The sequence below is a fragment of the Pleurodeles waltl genome, chromosome 3_1 (assembly GCF_031143425.1).
Source record: "Pleurodeles waltl isolate 20211129_DDA chromosome 3_1, aPleWal1.hap1.20221129, whole genome shotgun sequence".
In the NCBI taxonomy this organism is placed as follows: Eukaryota; Metazoa; Chordata; class Amphibia; order Caudata; family Salamandridae; genus Pleurodeles; species Pleurodeles waltl.
The window spans coordinates 162,849,973-162,869,110 of NC_090440.1; the positions used below are offsets into that span (position 1 = coordinate 162,849,973).

General features: G+C 44.3%; 1 protein-coding gene across 1 annotated transcript in view; it reads left to right on the forward strand.

Annotated features, from left to right (window-relative positions):
* Positions 1 to 19,138, forward strand: part of CIB2 (calcium and integrin binding family member 2) — a 360,572-nt gene that overhangs the window by 297,813 nt on the left and 43,621 nt on the right. The window contains exon 5 of the mRNA XM_069222054.1: positions 760 to 955. Coding sequence (XP_069078155.1) covers positions 760 to 955 — 196 coding nt within the window. The remainder of the gene's footprint in view (positions 1 to 759; positions 956 to 19,138) is intronic.

Here is a 19,138-nt window from a genome sequence, read left to right on the forward strand (position 1 = left end):
ATCCTCTTTCTCCAAAAAGCACCATTATGTTTAATCAGATGTATATTTCATTAGCTCACACAATGCAATGTTTATTAATTTTGATTACTATAAAATTGTATAGTAAAGATTTAATAAAAAAACGTTTGTCAATTTTGTGGGTGAGAACTGGCAAATTAAACAGCCAGAGCAATATTGTTTGTTTGTTGTTTTTTAAATAACACAAACGTGTCTCTGACTCTTTCTTTTAAAAATTGACAGCCCAGAAAATGCAGTCATAAAAGTAACCACATGAGGGCCTTGCAGGCAGCTAAAATGTATAGAGTTCCAGCTAGGAGTGCTTTAAGAAAATATGGTTCTCCTGGAGTCATGGATTCAATAACCCAGTTTCCTAATGTTGCTAGGGGACGGTGGGGGTGCTGCAGAACTCCCTGCTGCCCCCCTTAACAATAAACAAAAATAATATGTAATGCCCCTGTCCCTTATAGGGAGATCACAAAGCTAAAAGCAAACAAAATATAAACAGTTCTTGCAGGGCATTGTGGGGTGCTCCTTAGTATGAGTGGTCAATAATAAATGAGCAACGCTGGCAGCTGATTTATTATTCACTTTTTTTTCCCAGTCCTTCCATCCCACCCAGGACACCCAGTGTTTTATTTTTTTATTTTTTTGTGTGCGTGCATGCATGTGTGTCTCCCCTCCAAATCAGATTAGCACTTCTCATTTAAGAAGGCTCCCAAGCCAACAAATGACTTCACCTTATTTGTTTTTTGTTTGTAGATTTTAACACGGATAACTATATTTGTAAGTCTGACTTGGAGAAAACCCTCAATAAGGTGACACGTGAAGAGCTGGAGGAAGAGGAAGTGACTCTGGTTTGCGAAAAAGTAATAGAAGAGGCAGATATGGATGGTGATGGGAAACTAGCCTTTGCGGATTTTGAAAACATGATTTCCAAAGCACCAGATTTCCTCAGGTACCAATATTAGTCTTGTTGATTCTTTTTCTTTTTCTTTTAACTTTCTTTTAATTAAATATTTCCACTGATCCCTTACTTAGTAGTCTAGTTCTTATTTCAAATCTTCCTATAGATCTCTTGCTGGAAATGATTTTGCACTGTAGACTCGCTGTTGTCAGAAATCTGCACCCTGGGTTTTCTCAGCTATTTATCAAATCATTTCTTAATTGTTTATTTAACTTTGTTAAAATCTATTTTGTTTATACTTAAATATATAAAGCCATTTTTGTGCAGAAGTACTATATTACAAATAAATATATACATATATTGGAGAGTTTTCAATGTAGGTGAAAAAGGAGCCTGTATGATTCCCATCTTTAGATTTTTGTATCCAAAAAAAGATTTTAAACACACTTTCAATCATAACAAAACGGTTTCACTAACATAGAAAAATCATACAGATTGAAAGAGGTGGCACACACAATTTTCTGATGCACATTATAGACATCACAAATGTGCAAACTCATTTCACCTGCACTAGGTCCTCATTGCCAAATTGACTTGGTATGCAGGAAGGAAAACTGGGGCAGAATAAAAGCACAGGTTATAGTCTTACAGCCTTGTCTATGAACCTTAAAGCAACAAGTTCATATTTATTAGCTATATTAAGCCATATAAGGAGAATATAAAGCCTGATTAGGTTGTGGGGCCCCAGTCTACAACCTACCTGGCCCAGGGTGTTAGCTTCCCTGGATGGTTCTGAAAAGTAGCATCAGCTGTTCATTTGTTAGCTCGTTCAATTCCTAACATTAATTTGTCCCATCTGCATTGCACTTTCCCTGGCATGATAACTGTGCAATGTACTGGTCAGAGACTAAGATACAGTGAACATGTGATTGCCAGAGTAGTTGTTACTGAGGCTGGAAGTGGACTATTACTGCATCATGAGTGTTGGTGCCAACAATTCACTTCCTGACTCCACACTACGTAGTTTTATGTAAAGGGTACAGAATAAATACAGGAGCTTAGAAAGCTACAAAGCAGTGGTTTCTGACATACACTCTCAAGTACAAAAATCACGTGGTACACTCAACAAGTGACCTGCAGCAACTTCCATGACAACTGTTATGGTTGATCTGGGTTTGTGTCGAATGCCACTTGTTTGCATGTTGCGTAATAGGAAATGTGTTGATGTGCAAATAAATTCATTATTTGAAATTGGATAAAACGCAATAGACAGAGGTTATTGATTAGATGTGGTTCAGTTGAAATCAGTCTTTTTATAAAAACGCAGTTGAGTAGTTGGAAATATGAATATTGTCAAGTATGCTCTTTAAAACTTTGTTTTGTTTATATGGGCTAAAGTGATGTAATATAATCTACTTCATTGAAAACAATGGGAAACCTTATGACTTGTGTATTTCGGTAATTGTTTTTTTTTTTTAAAGACTAATTGCAAAATTAATACATTATGTAATATATTGAAATATTATTCTGCTCTCCTCGTTAATTGTCAGTGACCAGAACCATGATTAGTCAGCAAAATGATCTGTAGGTAGAGCCACAAAAATAAAAAGATTATACAGTTCATACATTTTTATGAACCTTTGACCGCATTGGTGTAATTCAGTTAGACAGGTATGTTCAGTATCCAGATTATACACTCCCATTTTGCTGAAAAAGTCACATACTTGAAGATACGTACAGAAACCAATTTGTGGGTTAACACATTTGACTGGATCTAAATAATAAACTGTAATCTTCTGGTGTGATACAATTTACGTGCTTATAACAGCCCTAACTGACGCAACACCCTGAAACTCAGATCACAAAATATATTAGACAGAGCTGTGTTTGCCCACAACACTGCACATCCTGTGAGTATACAAGCCCTATCCTGTATCCAGCAGATGCTATGGAAAGCCCCAAGTTGCTGAGGTTTTACCCCTCTTAATAGCTAGTCACAGTAATTCTTAGCAGACAACACACAATTTTAATTCCAACACATATTTTAAATATTGAAAATACTACAGGGATCAGAAATGCATACAATTAATATAGCTACCACCCCCCCAACCATTACCCGATAAAAAAATAAATAAAAAAACAGATTAGCCCTATAGGTTTTCCTATACCCCCAGAAGAATTGCTGATGCGTAAATCTAATCACAGAAAACATATATTAGGGATTAATAATGAACACAAGAGGAAAGGATGTAGGAAGGTTGTTAGTAACACCATTTTGATATTGTACGACCCAAGGATACTCATAAGGCCAACCAATTCCTCATCAAGGTGATAGTTTGTGTGAGCAGGGGTTCTTTCTGTCCATATCAGCCAATATCATTACTGCTGGTAAACTACATCTTACTACTTTTAGAGTCATAGCAGGAAATGCCCCAACACAGCAGTCTCTCTTTCAATATCAGGAATAATACAGCTGGCATAATCCATATATATCATATCATCATTTGTAAGTGCAGTCATATTGAACTGAATATAATTCAGTACCACCAGTTTGAGGGACTTCAGAATGAATGTGCCTTCAATAGGGCTGTTAGTAAAGGGAAATAATAAAGGTGATATAGAGCACCCTTGAGCACCTCTGCAAGTCCATATAGCCTCTGAGAAAGCCACCATAGTGACAGTCTAGGCACTAGAAGCCCTAAAAATGCCGGGCATTAATGCATGTTGCCAAGGCAAGACAATCTTAGTAGTGACGCTCCTGAAACATGTCACAGGTATTTTAGAGTAAATATTCATGCTAAAGTTACTTAAAGAGATGGACCTTTAACATCCTTGCTCCCTAGCCTGCTGCCCTTTTTTTAGGCTAAAACAATGCTGATTCTATTCACGAATCCGGTACCCCTTCATTCTCATTAATTCAAAATGCTAATTCTCAAAAGACTATAATAATGGTTGCAGTGGTGGCTCACTAAGCGTAGAAGCAGCAGGCGGTGCGTGTGGGTGGGGGGAGGAAATTAAAAAATACATTAATAAAAGAAAAGAAACGTACCTTTGCCGCGGCTGGTGGGCTGGAGAGAGCCTAATGCACGTGTGTTTGGCCAGCCCGAGACGGCCAGCCAAACAAACATGCACAGTGAGGGGAGTGCTGTACACTCCCCCTCACTACTCGTCACCCCCGTGGCCCCGCCCCTTTTACTGAAAAATGATAATAAACATAGTTTATTATTGTTTTTCAGTAAAAGGTGTGCAGCTACTGCTGCTGGCGGGAGTGACGCTCCTCCGTCCAAATGGAGGAGCCGCCCCTCAATGATTGCAGAACTAAAGACCTTATAAAATCCAACAAAAAGTGAGGGTCCAATGCACTAACCCCTGTTCCCAAACCAGGATGTGCAAATTGCACAGCATCTGATTTGCAACTGGGTTGAAATTTGCTATGTGGCCTATGTAAAAAGTGAACTCTTCGCAAATTGACCATTTGAAGAGGATTGCTAAGGAATCAAAATAATTAGTTAAAATTCTCCCCATGTCAACACTAAAGGGGAAGCTAAAACATTTTTGACCTGCAATGGGTCTGAGAATTGCACATGTTGAGATGATTGCAGAAATCTTCAGGGGCTCTGAGAAGAGGTGGCCTGGTACAGGTAGTGGCAGATTGCTGTGCATTCTTTATAACACACCAGAGTACAGCGTGGGGCTCATTACAAGGGTGTTCGCAGTGAATCAAGATTCAAAGATTCAGGTTGCCAAAGGAACCTAACTAAGGTGGGTGATTGTATGTGAGTGTTATACATTTAGACATTGTTGACAGCCATATAAGCCATTATGTACGCAGAAATAGATGCAAATTACAAACGTAAATCGTTATTGAAATATAAAACGCATGACATTGCACAATTCACACAACTCTACAATCAATCAGACACATTGTAAAACATTGCATGTACACACACAGAGGCACGCCGCTCAACCGGCACCCCACCTCTTTCGAACCCTCAAACAAGGTCTCGCAGGACAAGGTGAAGAAGGCAGAGCCCAGAGTGTGGGCTCTATTCACATGCCAACAGTAATGCTTGACTTGTTATTTTTTTTTCCCAAGCAATGCTTGTTTTCCTATTCACACTTGTGTCCACGTTTTGTAGAATAACATGTGGAAGCTGAATACCTAAAATATACCTGTAAAGTTCCGAGTAGTAACTTTGCAGTTGTATTTTTAGTTTATGTATCCTTAACACACAGGGCACTGGGAAACGGAGGCCTACTGCTGGATGCCAGAAAAAGATAATTCGGGATGCAAATGTCAGATATAGGTCCACATGGGGACAAAAGCTTGGTTAATACATTATTGAAAACAATATTTTGTGATATTTTAATACTAGACTAAACTCCCAAAGTTGCCTGCTGCAAGAATACCGTTTCAGATATATTCTTGGATCTACGGGCCGTTTATATTTTTCCTTCCTATCCAGGGTAAAAATTGCCAGTGAAGCGGAGTTTGATGAACTGGACGCCAGAATCTTACAGACCATGGGGATGGTCACTGGTCGCCACAGGCAACCAGACCATGGCGAACCTAATGAGCATACCGTGCTCCGACAGGCACTGACTACTGCCTATGAACAATTTATTAAGACACTTTCTATGCTTCTGCTGATTCGAAGTTTCTTCAGATGAGGTTGGAAGAACTGAATTCTATATATCTATTGATAAATTCATGCATTCTCGGTGTCATAGCTGGGCTTATATATATGACGTTCTTACAGCTGATGGGGCCATGCGTGGGTACCCAGGAGCAGATCGGATTGTTTCATGTCTAGAGCTTCAAACTTTCTCAGAGAAAAATGCTTGTAATCTGTAATTATTGAAATAATCATTTTGGGATAGGTTAGTCAGCTTCAGGATGCCTTTTTAAAGTTATTTCCTGATGTATTTGTTCTTCTACGTTTATTTAAAAAATGGAAAAATATTGGCCAAAAAAGCATAACATGATCATGTTATGCTTATTTTGCCAATATTTTTACCAGTTGTGACATAAAACTACCAGTCATGTCAGTACAATACCTGCCAGATGTCAACCCTTTTCATGACACTTCAGACATCTTCTTCTTCTGTGCAGAGCTATATTTAACCCCTTAAATGCTCTGTGTCCCCATCCTAGCACTATCCTGAGTGGGAATATGCTCCTCTGGCCTAGTACAGAGGGAAAAACTCTTCTTCAGAATCCATACAAGGAAGAAAAAAATCCTATAAGTATCGCTCAGGTTGCAGCTGGAGTAAAAGCCCAGGTGTTGCAGAGAAAGTGCAGTATCCCTCAGGAGTTCTGCAAAGCACACCAGGTTCCACCCTCAGATTGCCACTCTAGGTACCTATTAAGAATCCATCCCCTGCTTCCTGTTTCACAGTGCACATGGAAATTGGGGGGGGGGGGTACCCTAGCACTTGAACTTCAATCTCTGCGTTATTGTTGCAAGAGTAGGAGTACACACAAGAGAAATGGTATTAATCAACAGTTTATGGTCCAAAATGCACCTTCATTTTTAGTTTTAGGTTTAGCTGTTTTAGCTATTGTTTTAAATACATAATCTATTAGAATCCCTCAAGCTTTTGCCACGAGCACAAGTCGAACACACAGTTCCAGTATATGGTCTCCTAGGGGACTTAGGTGCCCTTTTTGTGCAGCAGCGGAGTCCAAAGTCCTGTTGTCGGTGACTGCGTCTTCTCTGTGCCTCTTCTAGCATTCAAAGTCAGAACTGAGGTTCTGGTGCCAGGGGAGCCGCTTAAATCCTAGTTTAGGGTGCGTTAAGTGAGTGAGGGACAGTGGCCAATGGGCTACTGGTCACTGCAGCTACTCCCCCCCTGAGATGATGACTTTCTGTGGGAGTACGTTACTTTCCTACCCCAAACCCTCTATTTCCAAGGTTTGCCAGCATGGCAGAATCTTTTCTCGGCTGTACAGGACTCCTAGCCCACCCTAAATGTGTGACCAGCCTTTTGGAGGTGTATGCCTCACGAATAACTAATTTTTCTGCTTAGACAGGGCAGGGAAGGGCTTTGCCCTCGAGAGGGGGACAAGACATTACATATTAAGAGCTGTGACAGCCTTGATCACTGTAAACACTAGGCGTCCTGGGACGGTGGAGGTGTGACTTTGTTCTTGACTAGGTCCTTGGTCTCCATCCTGGGGGAAGTGCTAGCACAACCAGCAGGGGGGCATACTTTCCTTGGCAGCAAGTGGCCTTAAGGGAGCCTGCCAAGGCAGGAGAAAGCTGGCAACTAGGTGAGCATCTTCTAAGGACATCACCCGGGTATATGCAAGCTAATTCTAGGCCATCATGGAGCTGGACACCTGGGGTTTGCCCAGGTGCCAGCCCATGTTATCTTATGGACTGCCAGTCACTTGCGGCAGCATTAAGTTTTAAATGCCATCACCTGGTCCTATATGCTTGTGCATATATGTCCTCACTTATAACACAGTGCACTCTCCCTCTTGGGCTATAGGAAGCCTTCTTTATGAGTGACTGACCTGGACTATGGGCAATGAAGGGACTCCGTCTGCACTTAGTGTGAGCAGAGTCAAACTCGAGCAGACAAGCTGCCTGTGCAGGCTGACAAAGCAACTCTGCAGATTTGCTTTTACTCGGGCTAAGCAGGGTGGCACAATCAGTACTCCAGCCCTGGTGACCCCTTTACCATCCCTGCCCTGGGTAACACTGGTACCGTATACTAGGGCCTGACAGGGGTGGTAAAGTCCTTGCCAATTGGCTTTACAAAATCACAGTACAATTGAAGGGAAAGAGCACTGGCACTGAGGTCTGATTATCAGTCCTCCGTGCACTTTCAGATAAAAAATGACAGCACCAAGCAGCAAAAAGCTGCTTGCTTATGATTTGATGTCTTTGTTGTCCAGCACTGTGTTCTACTCTTGATTCAATGCCTTTCCTCCATATTCTTGGGTTTGCCCCACACTACAGTATTTCAGTCTTAGTGTTCTGATTGAATGAGTTGTATCCTTCCACTTCCTACTTGAGGGACTATTATTTTTCTTCTTTACTGATCACTCCATTAGATGTGCATGTGTTTGCTTTATGTTTCCATGCCTCAAGTTCCCTTGTGTGCTCTTACCAGCCTTCAGGGCTCCCCCTTCCCCGGATGCTCAACCATTCCGGTCTCGGTGTTATATAGTAATTTATTTCACCTTTTTATGTTGTCTTCCCTTCCCTAATGTCCCCCCCCCCCACTACTCCCTGTTTCAAATTTTTATTTTTAACTTTCTTAAACAGGACCTAGAAGATGCAAAGTGCTACTTGCATTCTCACTCTCTTTTTCCCGTCAGTTTAATTTACCATTTTTATTTAGCTGTTTGCATGTTAAAGGATTAAATTAATATGACTACTATGATGCCTGCTGTTGTAACACGTGCGGCATACAACACATGTGCAACAACACACAAGAGGACTTGCACCATGGCATAAACCCAGTAAGCAGCGTCCATCTTGGAGTGGGTTTAAAACCCATTCTAAGATTGCCAGCTATGCTTGTCTGTGTGTCTTACCTCATGTGTTCACATGACCATTGCAAAAAGCACTTGAACTGCCAGTAGCTCGGCCTTTTAAAGCCGAGTCATATTGGCTTTGTCAATTTTCGTTATACATTTCAGCTTAGCAGATAAGTGCCTCATTGAGAACATGGAAGTTGCAGACTTGTTGACTTGAATTGATTTAATACAAAATTATTTGATTTTGCCTTTCTTATCCTCCATATGTGACTTTAGTTTCCTACCAAAACATCCTTTCTGCTCAGGGAGCTCAACGTTTCCTGCAAATACCTTTGTGACTCCACCAGTTTGAATCATGACCGGGCCAATTCCCCCTTTAGTCCTTCATGGGTCAATGAACTTGATGCAGTGTGTATCATTAAAGTTGTTGACCCTAGCACTTATAATTTAGCTACTAGAAATAGCAGCAATGGTGGTATTAAGCAAACTGTGCTTATTCTTTAGTATTATGAAACCTTGTCATTGTTGTCATGATAGTGGCCAAAGTGTCTCATGGAAGTTGAAGTCTTGTGCAAGACTGGAAAAATAGTGTTTAATTTGTTAAGTGTTAAAAATTATGCTTTTTTGGCCACTTCAGGCACTGTTGTTGGGTGGAGCCCTCCAACATGACGGGCCAGACGGGGAACCCAAAGTAAAGCTGGCCCGAGAAACAAAACCAGCCCCCACCACTGCTAAACTGGCCCCCACCGTTCTCCGTTCCAGCCACCCGGGAAAACGCCCGATGCCCGCTATGGTCAGTCAGACCCTGCCAACATGGGATGGCCTGGATTAGACAATATTTCATTACTGCTGGGGTCAGCTGTGTCTAGGAGATGAGCAAGCTGGCCTCAGGAGTACGGTGGATGTGGTGTATTCTAGCTGATAAAAGAATCCTTGCTGAGCACCTTACATGGTCCTGAGGCAAGGCCTAAGGCATGCCTACTGAGTGATCCCACAACTTATTTTTACCTGAATTTATTTTGACTGACTGACCCGGACTTTCTTGATATGAGGTCCCACCAAGTGACGAATGTCATTACCATTCATGTCTTTACTCCTTGTCCATTACCACGCAATGCCTTTACCATGTATATACCTTTACCATGCATATATCTTTACTAAACACATGCCTTTACAACAAAATAGTAAGTACATCAGATAAATGAAACTCCTATTTTTATATATATATATATATATATATATATATATATATATATATATATATATATATATAGATAGATAGATAGATAGATAGATATATAGATATAGATATATAACCTACTGGCAGTTGCCAGTAGGTAGTTATAGTTAAGACCTAATTTCTATAGGATTTTTTTTTTTCACAAATAACTCTCATCATCATGACATTTTCAGAATTAGTACGCACCTGAGTTCAGCTGCTGTGTTGAAAGTTTTGGGGCGATCCGTCAAGCAGGGTGAGAAAGAGGGTGGTCCCAAAATGACTTATCCCATGCAATTTCCCATATGGATTTTAAACATGACTGCAGCCTGAACCATGGAGGGAATTGCAGCAAATTTGGCAGAGAGCTAGCTCTTGGTCCAGGAAGAGCCTTTTTGTGATTTGGTGTAAATCTGTTTAGTGGTTTTTGAGTTATTAAAGAGAGAACAAATTTGTATATCTAGGGATGCAGATCCCCTGCAAATGTAACTTATCTCATTCTGAGATCTGATTGGCTGCTTACGCTTCAACGAGGAAGTGTTGGCTGCCATTTCTGGCCTCAAACTCACCCACTGTGGCCAAAAACCTTATTTAAAAATTTGTACTGCGAAAATCACGGATGTTCTGCAAATCTCTGCAATTTTTGTTTAAAAAAAAAAAAAAGTGCAGTCTCCGATGGTTGCTTTTTCTTCAGCCCCCGGGTGGGCCAGGTCCCAGGGGCATATGTAAATTAGTATATTGGGGCACATGCGGCCCCCTCCCCAGGCTTTTTACGGTCCCGGGGACCACCTCCCTGGGGCAAGGCCTAAGTTTTAAAAGGGATCTGGGACAGTGCAGACCCCCCTCCTGAGCCCGAGACCAGGCCAATTTTTAACAAAGGGAGGGGGGCCACATGCCCCCTTCTCGGCCTCAGGGACCACCACCTCGCCGGGTCAACCTGCGTAATTTGAATTGGGGGGGGCCACATAGCCCCCATCCTTGAGCCATTAATGGCTCTAGGGACTGCCACCCCCAGGGCCGGCTCCCTATGTCCCATGAGGCCCACCTTTGGGACACAGATGTTTACTTTCGTTTGGTGGGAGCTTTGACAGCTCCCGCCAAGTGAGAGCAAACAGTAAGTCCGCTCCCAGCGGGTGGGAGCAGGAGAACTGCTCATGACCTCTGGGAGCAGACTTTTCATCTGTTTCCCTGCTCGCAGTGAAGCAGGCAGGAAAACAGATGAAAAAAATACTTCCGCACACAGGGAGCAGCATTTTTTTCATCTGTTTCCCTGCTCACTTTGAAGCAGGCAGGAAAACAGATGAAAAAAATGCTTCCGCACACAGGGAGCAGCATTTTTTGCTGCTCCCTGTGTGTGGGAGCAATGCAAGCTCCTGCTGGAGGTGAAGAGCCGTCAGGGACAGTGGGGGCATTCAGGCTTCCCTCCCAGCCCCCAATAGTGCACACTAGATGCCCTGGATAAGGTCAGGGCACCCAGCAAAAAGTGGATGGGCCCCAGGGGATGGGGTCCCTGGGGCAAAAAGCAGCCTGGAGTGGGGGACGGGTGCCCCCTCCCCTTTTTTCTAATTGGCTAGACCCTGGTGAATGTGGTCTCCGGGACCAAAATTGGCCCAGGAAGCGGGGCAACATGGCCCCTCTTCCCTTTTACTAATTGGCTGGGTCCCAGGGATGGGCTCCCCCAGGGACTGCAATCGGCCCACTCCCCTTTCAATAATTGGCTGGGCCTAAGTGGGGGGGGGGGAATGGGATCGCTGGGGTCAAAACTGGCCTGGGGAGAAGGGCCGTGTGGGCTTCCTCCCCTGTTAGTAACTAGGTGGGCCGTAGGGGATTAGGTTCCTGGGGCTGTAATTGGCCCAGGGAGCGTGCTTCATGCCTTCATATGGGCTACAGGTCAGGCCCTGCGACCAACACCCTGCCGAGCACAGCCAAAGGTCGTGCAAGACATAATGGTGGGAGCATATGGGGGGTTGGTGTGGGCCTGACCACAGGCCAGGCCCTGTGACCAACCCCGCCGTGTACAGCTGAAGACCATGCATGGCATAGGGTTGGGGGTCTACAGGAGATTGGCTGCAGCCACGCCCTGCTGCCAACCCCGCCGCGCAGGTCTGAAGGCTGTGCACGGCAGGGGTTTTATTAACATAAGGTAATTAAATATTACTCAACATTAAAAAAAACAGCAATTCAGTGAAAAATACAAAGGTTGCATGAATTTATAAATAGGAATAGAATTAAAAAACCTTAACTATAGCTGTTGAATTTCTGTAGTTTTGTCCATGTAAAATCAGAACCTAACTATAATGTCTCTGTTTGTTTTTTAGTGTGTATATCCTTTCATTATCAACTCCTAAACTCTGAATATAGCCTTACTACCCAGATACCCTTACCCACCCTAAACAACCTTTACCACAGAAATACCCTTACCCATCCTAAAAACACATTTACCACCCATTACCATTACCGCCCTTACCCAACCCTAAAACGTCCGTACCCTTCTAACCCATATATATATATATATAGCCAACTATAAAAACTCTGGCCCCTGCAGCAACAACAATTGCTGCACTGCATCTCCTCAATCAAAGGTAGGACTGTTTTCCTGCCACCGCTGCTGTTTCTCCTACAACTCAGGACCTCCCACCCTCGAGATAACCTGTGCCACACCCACTGCACCGACCACCTCCGAATCACTCCACTGGCTCCTGCTGAACACCTAATCGCTCTGAAACATGCTACCGAAACCTAGGACAGTGTCACTACCGTCACACAACTTTATCTTCATCACAGAGACCTGGAACAATCTCTCCTCCTCCCCAGACATCAACACTGCAACACTCAATGGCTACGTGATGCACCAGGGCCGGCCCAACAAAGTCGCAGGAGGCATTGCCATCATCCACAAGAAAATTATCCGCTGCACCACTACTGTAGACGACACCACACTAATCTTGGCGCACCTCAACTCCCAGCTCCCTACCGATGACAAAACTACCATCAGAGACACCCTCGCCTACAAACCCCCAGGACCATGCCCCAGTTTCTGTAACACCATTCCCCAAATTCAGTACCCCACTCACCATTGACTCCAAGCTCTACATCTTCCTCAGCGACCTCAACTTCCACCTCAACAACCCCAAAGATGCAAAGTCCATCAACCTCCTAGAAGGCCTCACAAACTAGTCACCGACCCCACACACAGCGTAGGAAGCACTCTCAACCCCATCTTCACAGCCAGCAACAAAGTCAAGTACAGTTATGTCACCGAACTCATCTGGACCGACCGCGCCATCATCCACTTCACCATCGCAGGATCCCCATGCATCACTCCCAGAGCCATCCCCCCTAACCCCCACTACTACGGGGGCAAAGTAACCAAGACCCAATTGGCAGATGCCCTCAACACCACTAAGCCCATCTCCTCAACCAACTTTGAACAGGCCGTCCAGAATTTTTCCACCTGGATCACCAACTGCGCAGATAGTCTCCCCCATCAAGCCAGTCAGGACCAGCAGATCCACCAAACAAGTCAGCTGGTATACAACAGAACTCAGGACAATGAAGCGCAACTGCAAAAGGCTGGAGAGAAGATGATGCACAAGCAAAGGTCCCACATATTGAGCCACGTTCAGATCGGACCTCAACATACACCACCAACACCTAAGAGCCACAAAGAAGCTCCCTGGCAGACCGCATCGAATCAAGCTCCACCTACCGCAAGGAACTCTTCGGCATCGTCGGAGAGTTTGCATACCTGTCAGCCACCGAGAACACAATCTCCCCTTCCCAGGAAAACTGCAACTTCCTGGTAGACCACTTCCACAACAAGTTATCCACCATCTACTGGCACTCTGAACCCCAAATAACTGACCTCTACAACCTCCTCACACTTACAGACGGCACCCGCTCACCACATGGGAGCAGCTCACCACCCAGGCCCCCACAACCACCATAAATTCCATCCACTCTGGAGCCCTGACAAATCCCTGCCCCCACCACTTCTTCAGCCGCGGGAGCAAGGATATCAGCAGCAAACTCACCACCATTCAAATTGCATGCATCGCCACGGCTACGTTCCCCGATGGATGGAAGCACACAGAGGTCAGATCTCATCAAGAAACCTTGTGCTGACCCCACCAAACTCAAAAACTACTGCCCCATTTCTCCGCTCCCCTTCCCAGCCAAAGCCTTCGAAAAAGACTATCAACTGCCAACTCACCAAACACCTGAAGAGAAACAGCCTGCTGGACACCTCACAGTCCAGCTTCTGAACCAACCATAGCACAGAGACTGCCCTGATTGCTGCCATCAATGACATCAAAACCATCCTCGACTTGGGGAAAACAGCAGCCCTGATCCTCCTCGACCTCTCAGCAGCGTTCAATACCTCATCCCATCACACACTTATCAAGAGACTCCACCACATAGGAATCCAAGGAGATGCCTTCAAATATATCACATCATTCCTCACAGGATGAACCCAGAGAATCCGCTTACCACTCTTCACCTCAGAACCCAAGAGCACCATCTGCGGCGTCCCTCATGGGTCATCACTCAGCCCCACCATGTTCAACACTTACATGACACCCCTAGCCAACATCACCAGAACCCATGGCCTCAACATCATTTCCTACGCAGATGATACTCAGCTCCTCCTTGCTCTCAGAAGACCCCAACACCACTAGGACCAACTTCCACAACTGCATGCTGAGTTTTGCTGACTTGATGAAGACGAAATGCCTGAAGCTCAACACAGACAAGAGTAAAAGTACTGATCATTAGGAACAACACGTTTCCATGGAATGACACCTGGTGGCCCTCTGAGCTCAGACACACACCCACACCGACAGGCGGCGCCCTCAACAACAGCGTCATCCTGGACAGCAAACTCACCATGAAATGCCAGGTCATCTCAATCTCCTCCGTCACACCCTCTGCATGCTCAAAAGATCTTCAGATGGCTCCCTATTAAAACCAGGAAAACCATCACTCAAACTCTAGTTACCAGCCCCTGGACTACAGCAGCCCGCTTTACGCAGGAATCACCACCCAAATCCTGAAGAGATTCCAGACTATTCAGAACGCTGCCACTAGACTCATGCTCAACCTCCCCAAACGTACCCACATCACCCCCACCTCAGGAACCTCAACTGGATCCCTATCCATAAAAGATGCCACTTCCAGATGCTGACACACACCTACAAGACCCTCCCCAACCTAGGACCAGCCTTCATCAACCACCGTCTCCATCCACCCTATTGACACCTGTGCCCCACCTCCCCTGGTACACACTCCCTGCATCCTACAGTAGAGGACAATCCTTCTCCTTCCTCGCTGCCAAATCCTGGAATGACCTTCCCCTACACATCCGTACAGTATCCTCCCTGCAGGAATTCAGAAAGAGACCTTAGACATGGCTTTTTTCGACTGAGGCCAGGAGGAACCTAGCACCTGGACAACCTCTTGGGTGATTAGCCACGCTCTATAAATTTGAATTGTTGTGATGTGAAGTGAGGCTTCTGCCTAAACATGGACCCATTAAAATGCTGTAGCTCATAACTGCCAATATTCATGGGGAGACTCTAGACTTTTTTAATGAAATTGCCACTGCTTCAACTGAAGTCAGTTGTGGGGATGATACATTCTCCCAATTATTATTATTTTATTTCAAATCTTCCACTTTCCTCTTCGAAAATGTTGGCATATATGCAGTGCCGATGAAAGTATGGGACTCTGCTAGCACTGCTTTTTTCACATAAATATGGCTTTGCCACATTTGCCACATAATTCATCAGCTGCTACATTATTTGCAGATTGTAACAAAAAAAACAATTGTTTCTACCTCAAACAGATCAAAAGTTACTAAAAACGTGGCAGCATTGTTCCCATGCAATGAAAGGCCCTTTGCAATGGTTAAGTAGTCATCTTTCAGATGCTTATTTCTGTATTTGGTTATTAAACTGCTACTAATCATGTGAAATCTCTGTCCAGACAGTATCACCAAGTGTAAAAATCACAAAATAATGAAGTAACGCTGTCATAGAAAGTGCTGCATTATGTTCCAAAATGTGTTTTTTCTTGCTGCATAATTTAGTCAACCCTGTTGCATATTCTGCTACTACCCTGCTGCATAATTCCAGTGGCCCTGCATGTATGATATATGTACAGTGGACCTCCTTCTCTTGCCTACTGGACATGCATGACTGTTTGATCTCTGTTTTGATACATTTGACCTGACGATATTTGTTGATAGAGACGCAAACTTCACTTGAGTGGCAGGCCACGTCTATGAATGGATTATCTCTTGACATAGCTTTACGTCTGCTTTATAATGCTCCTCAGTCAACATCACCTCATTGTTAACAAATACTATGTTACAGTATCTTTTATAATTCTGCGTGTAGTCACAGCTCACACATCTCTGGTGTATATTAAGGAAAGAGAAAGTTAGGAAACTGGCGCTACGATGGCATTTGAAGCACTTCCCGGTTGCACATGGGGGTCAATGCTGTCTCTCCTTAAGTCTGACTGCAGGTGTGTAAAGACCTTAACTATTAATGTTCCTTGAAATTTGGGGTTAATGTCATGTGCAACGGTGTCTAATTCTCATTCCGCTAAGGTTGGTCCGTCATCCAACAGTGCGAGTTCTCGCTTACTTTGAGCTTTGGTGATACACTGCTCTAATGGCTGCACATTGTGTTGTCATAGCAACCGCTGCAAAACCAAGAGCCAGTTGCAGATCTCTGCTCCAAGTAGGAACATACTGATTGCTGGACTCTCTGGCTTACACGGACTACTGTGAAAATCGTAGCTGGGTGCAAGGAAGCTAAAATAGTCTGCGTAATTCAGTGACTGAATCGGTCTACTTCTCCCAACACTGCTTTTCATCATTAGTCCCTTCACAGGTGCTTGAGATCTACAGCAATAGGATGTCTCTGATCCAAGCGACTGCACCTTTCTGTTTTTGGACCGAAATTGTGCTACTACCCGATGTAGCATTCACTTTATAGTAAACTGCCTTCTTTTCTTACTTCATCTTAAGTTTTTTTAACTTCTCTCACATTGTCTTTCACCTTTCTCTTGTAGGAGAATGCACATAATGTTCTTTCCCTGTTTCATATCTTGATGTATTCTTACTGAAGTACTGTTTTTGCTGACTTCGTTTTTGCTGATCTTGGAATTCTGCACACTTTGCCTCTGCTAACCAGTGCTAAAGTGCTTGTGCTCTTTCCCTAAAACATGGTAACATTAGCATATACCTAATTCGCAATTCCCTAGTAAAGTGCACTACATGTGCCAAGGACCTGTAAATGAAATGCTAATAGTGGGCCTGCAGTACTAATTGTGCCACCCACTTAAGTAGCCCTTTAAACATCTCAGGCCAGCCATTTCAGAGCCTGTGTGAGCATTTCTGAATTGCCTTTGTGACTGGGCAAAATAAACCTTTTGCCAGGCCCAAACTTTCCTTATTAATACTTATAAGTCATCCGTAGTGTAGGCTCTAAACAGCCCAGAGGGCAGTTTGCAAGGTATTTAAAAAGTGGGCCATGTACATTTTAGTTTTACATGTCCTGGTGGTAAAAAAATCGAATTTGTTTTTAACCACTGCAAGGCCTATCTCTCCCATAGGTTAGCATTGCAATTGCCTTATTACACTTTATAAGCGTAATTTCCAAATGGGAAGAGATAACCCCTTTAAGTTTGGTGTTTGGAATCAAAATTTTAAATCCTGACATCGTGAAGTTGGATTTTAAATTGCAATTCTGAAAATTCCACTTTTAGAAAGTTGGAATTTTTTTGCCTTAGCCATTTGGTGTCTGTAACCTGTCTCTGGTCACGTGACTGGGTGTAGTTGGCAGCTGGGTTTAGTGTATTCCTCCTAGACAGCCGCACACAATAGAAGCTTAGTTGTGACTTGATGGGCCATCCCGGTCAGGATGGGAGGGAAGAGCTGGACTCAGCCTCACTTATACCTGAATAGGATGTGCCATGTCTCTACACAAAGGGCTACATAATCCTTGTTTATTCTGGAGCCAGGGCAGGACATTCGTGTGCTTCAAAGGCAGTTGGGCTTTTTGTATCCTCCCCTAGACAGCCACACACAATAGGAGTTTAGGTGTGACTTGATCGGCCATCTGTCACTTGATGTGCCGTCCTAGGCAGAAAGGAAGGGAGAAGCTAGACACAGCCTCACTTACACCTGAGTAGGCTTTGTCCTGTCCCCACACAAAGGTCATACCCCCTCTAGTTAGTCTGGAGCAAGGGCAGGGAATCTGTGCACTTCAAAGGCATGCCTCTAAAGTCTCCCCCTCATCAAAGGCACCACTGGGTATAAGAACTGGACCTCAGACACCATCACATCAGGGCACTTCTTGACCTGTGTGTACTCTGCCAGGAAGAAGGGCTGCTGCGCTCCTGAAGGACTGCCACTCTGCTGGACTCCTGCCTTGCAGTGCTGACCTGTCGCCTGGGAGTGAGAGAGAGGCTGGACATGCATCCCTCCATCCCAGAACCCAGTGACTTCAAGAGCTAATTGGCTGGACTCCTGACGTCCCTGCTTCTGTACCTAGACTCTGTCATCTGTGAGCCTACCCTGCCAAGTGATACCACCCCAGTCCGGGACTCTTGTAAGTGGGCCGAAAGGTGCTTCCCAGCAGAACTGACATAACTTCTCTGCTGAGCAGTGCATCCCAGAGCAGAACCGAGTCATCTCCTTGGCTGAGGGACGTATCCTCAAGCAGAACTGATGCACTGCCGCTGCTGCATGAATTGAACGCATCGCAGAGGACTCGCATCACTGCTGCATCCTTCATCTTGGGTTCGACGCATCGCCTTCAGGACCACCACTGTGCAAAACTTCAGCAGGGAGCAGGGCCTCACATCCCTCTTGCACAACAGCCTCAACGACAATGACAAAGCTCCGCATCACAGCTTTACCACTCATCGAAACTGATGCATCGCCTCTGGTGCACCAAGTCATACCTGACACTGGCCTTCGCATCACAAGCCCCGTCAACTGGATCCTCAACTTCGGTGCAACAAGGCCTCGCACTGCAGCCTCGCTGCATCTCAGAAGAAGTGAATTACATCAGCTGCGCAACACATCTTCCACATCGGGTTCACACAGCGCTCTGCAACCAGAATTAAAGTACTTTTTTCAGTGAGCCTAACCAGGTCGCTGTAGCCAGCCCATGTTCCCTGGTGGTTGGCCTGAACTTTTGATTTTATTCCCGTCGAGTGCGACCAGATGTTCCCCGTTGGCACTTTTTACTTTTTGCTTTTAAGCACTATACTACAGTTTATTGTTTAAAAATTCTTAACTCAAGTTCTACTGATTGGATTTTTGTCATTTTTATCTTGTAATATTAAATTAAGTTTTATTTTTCTAAACTGGTGTGATATCCTTTTTGTGTTGTGTTTTCACTGTTACTGTTTGAAGTGTTGTACAAATACTTTACACATTGCCTTCAAGTAAAGCCTAACTGCTCTATGCCAAGCTACCAGGGTGTTAATCAGAGGTTAATTTGGG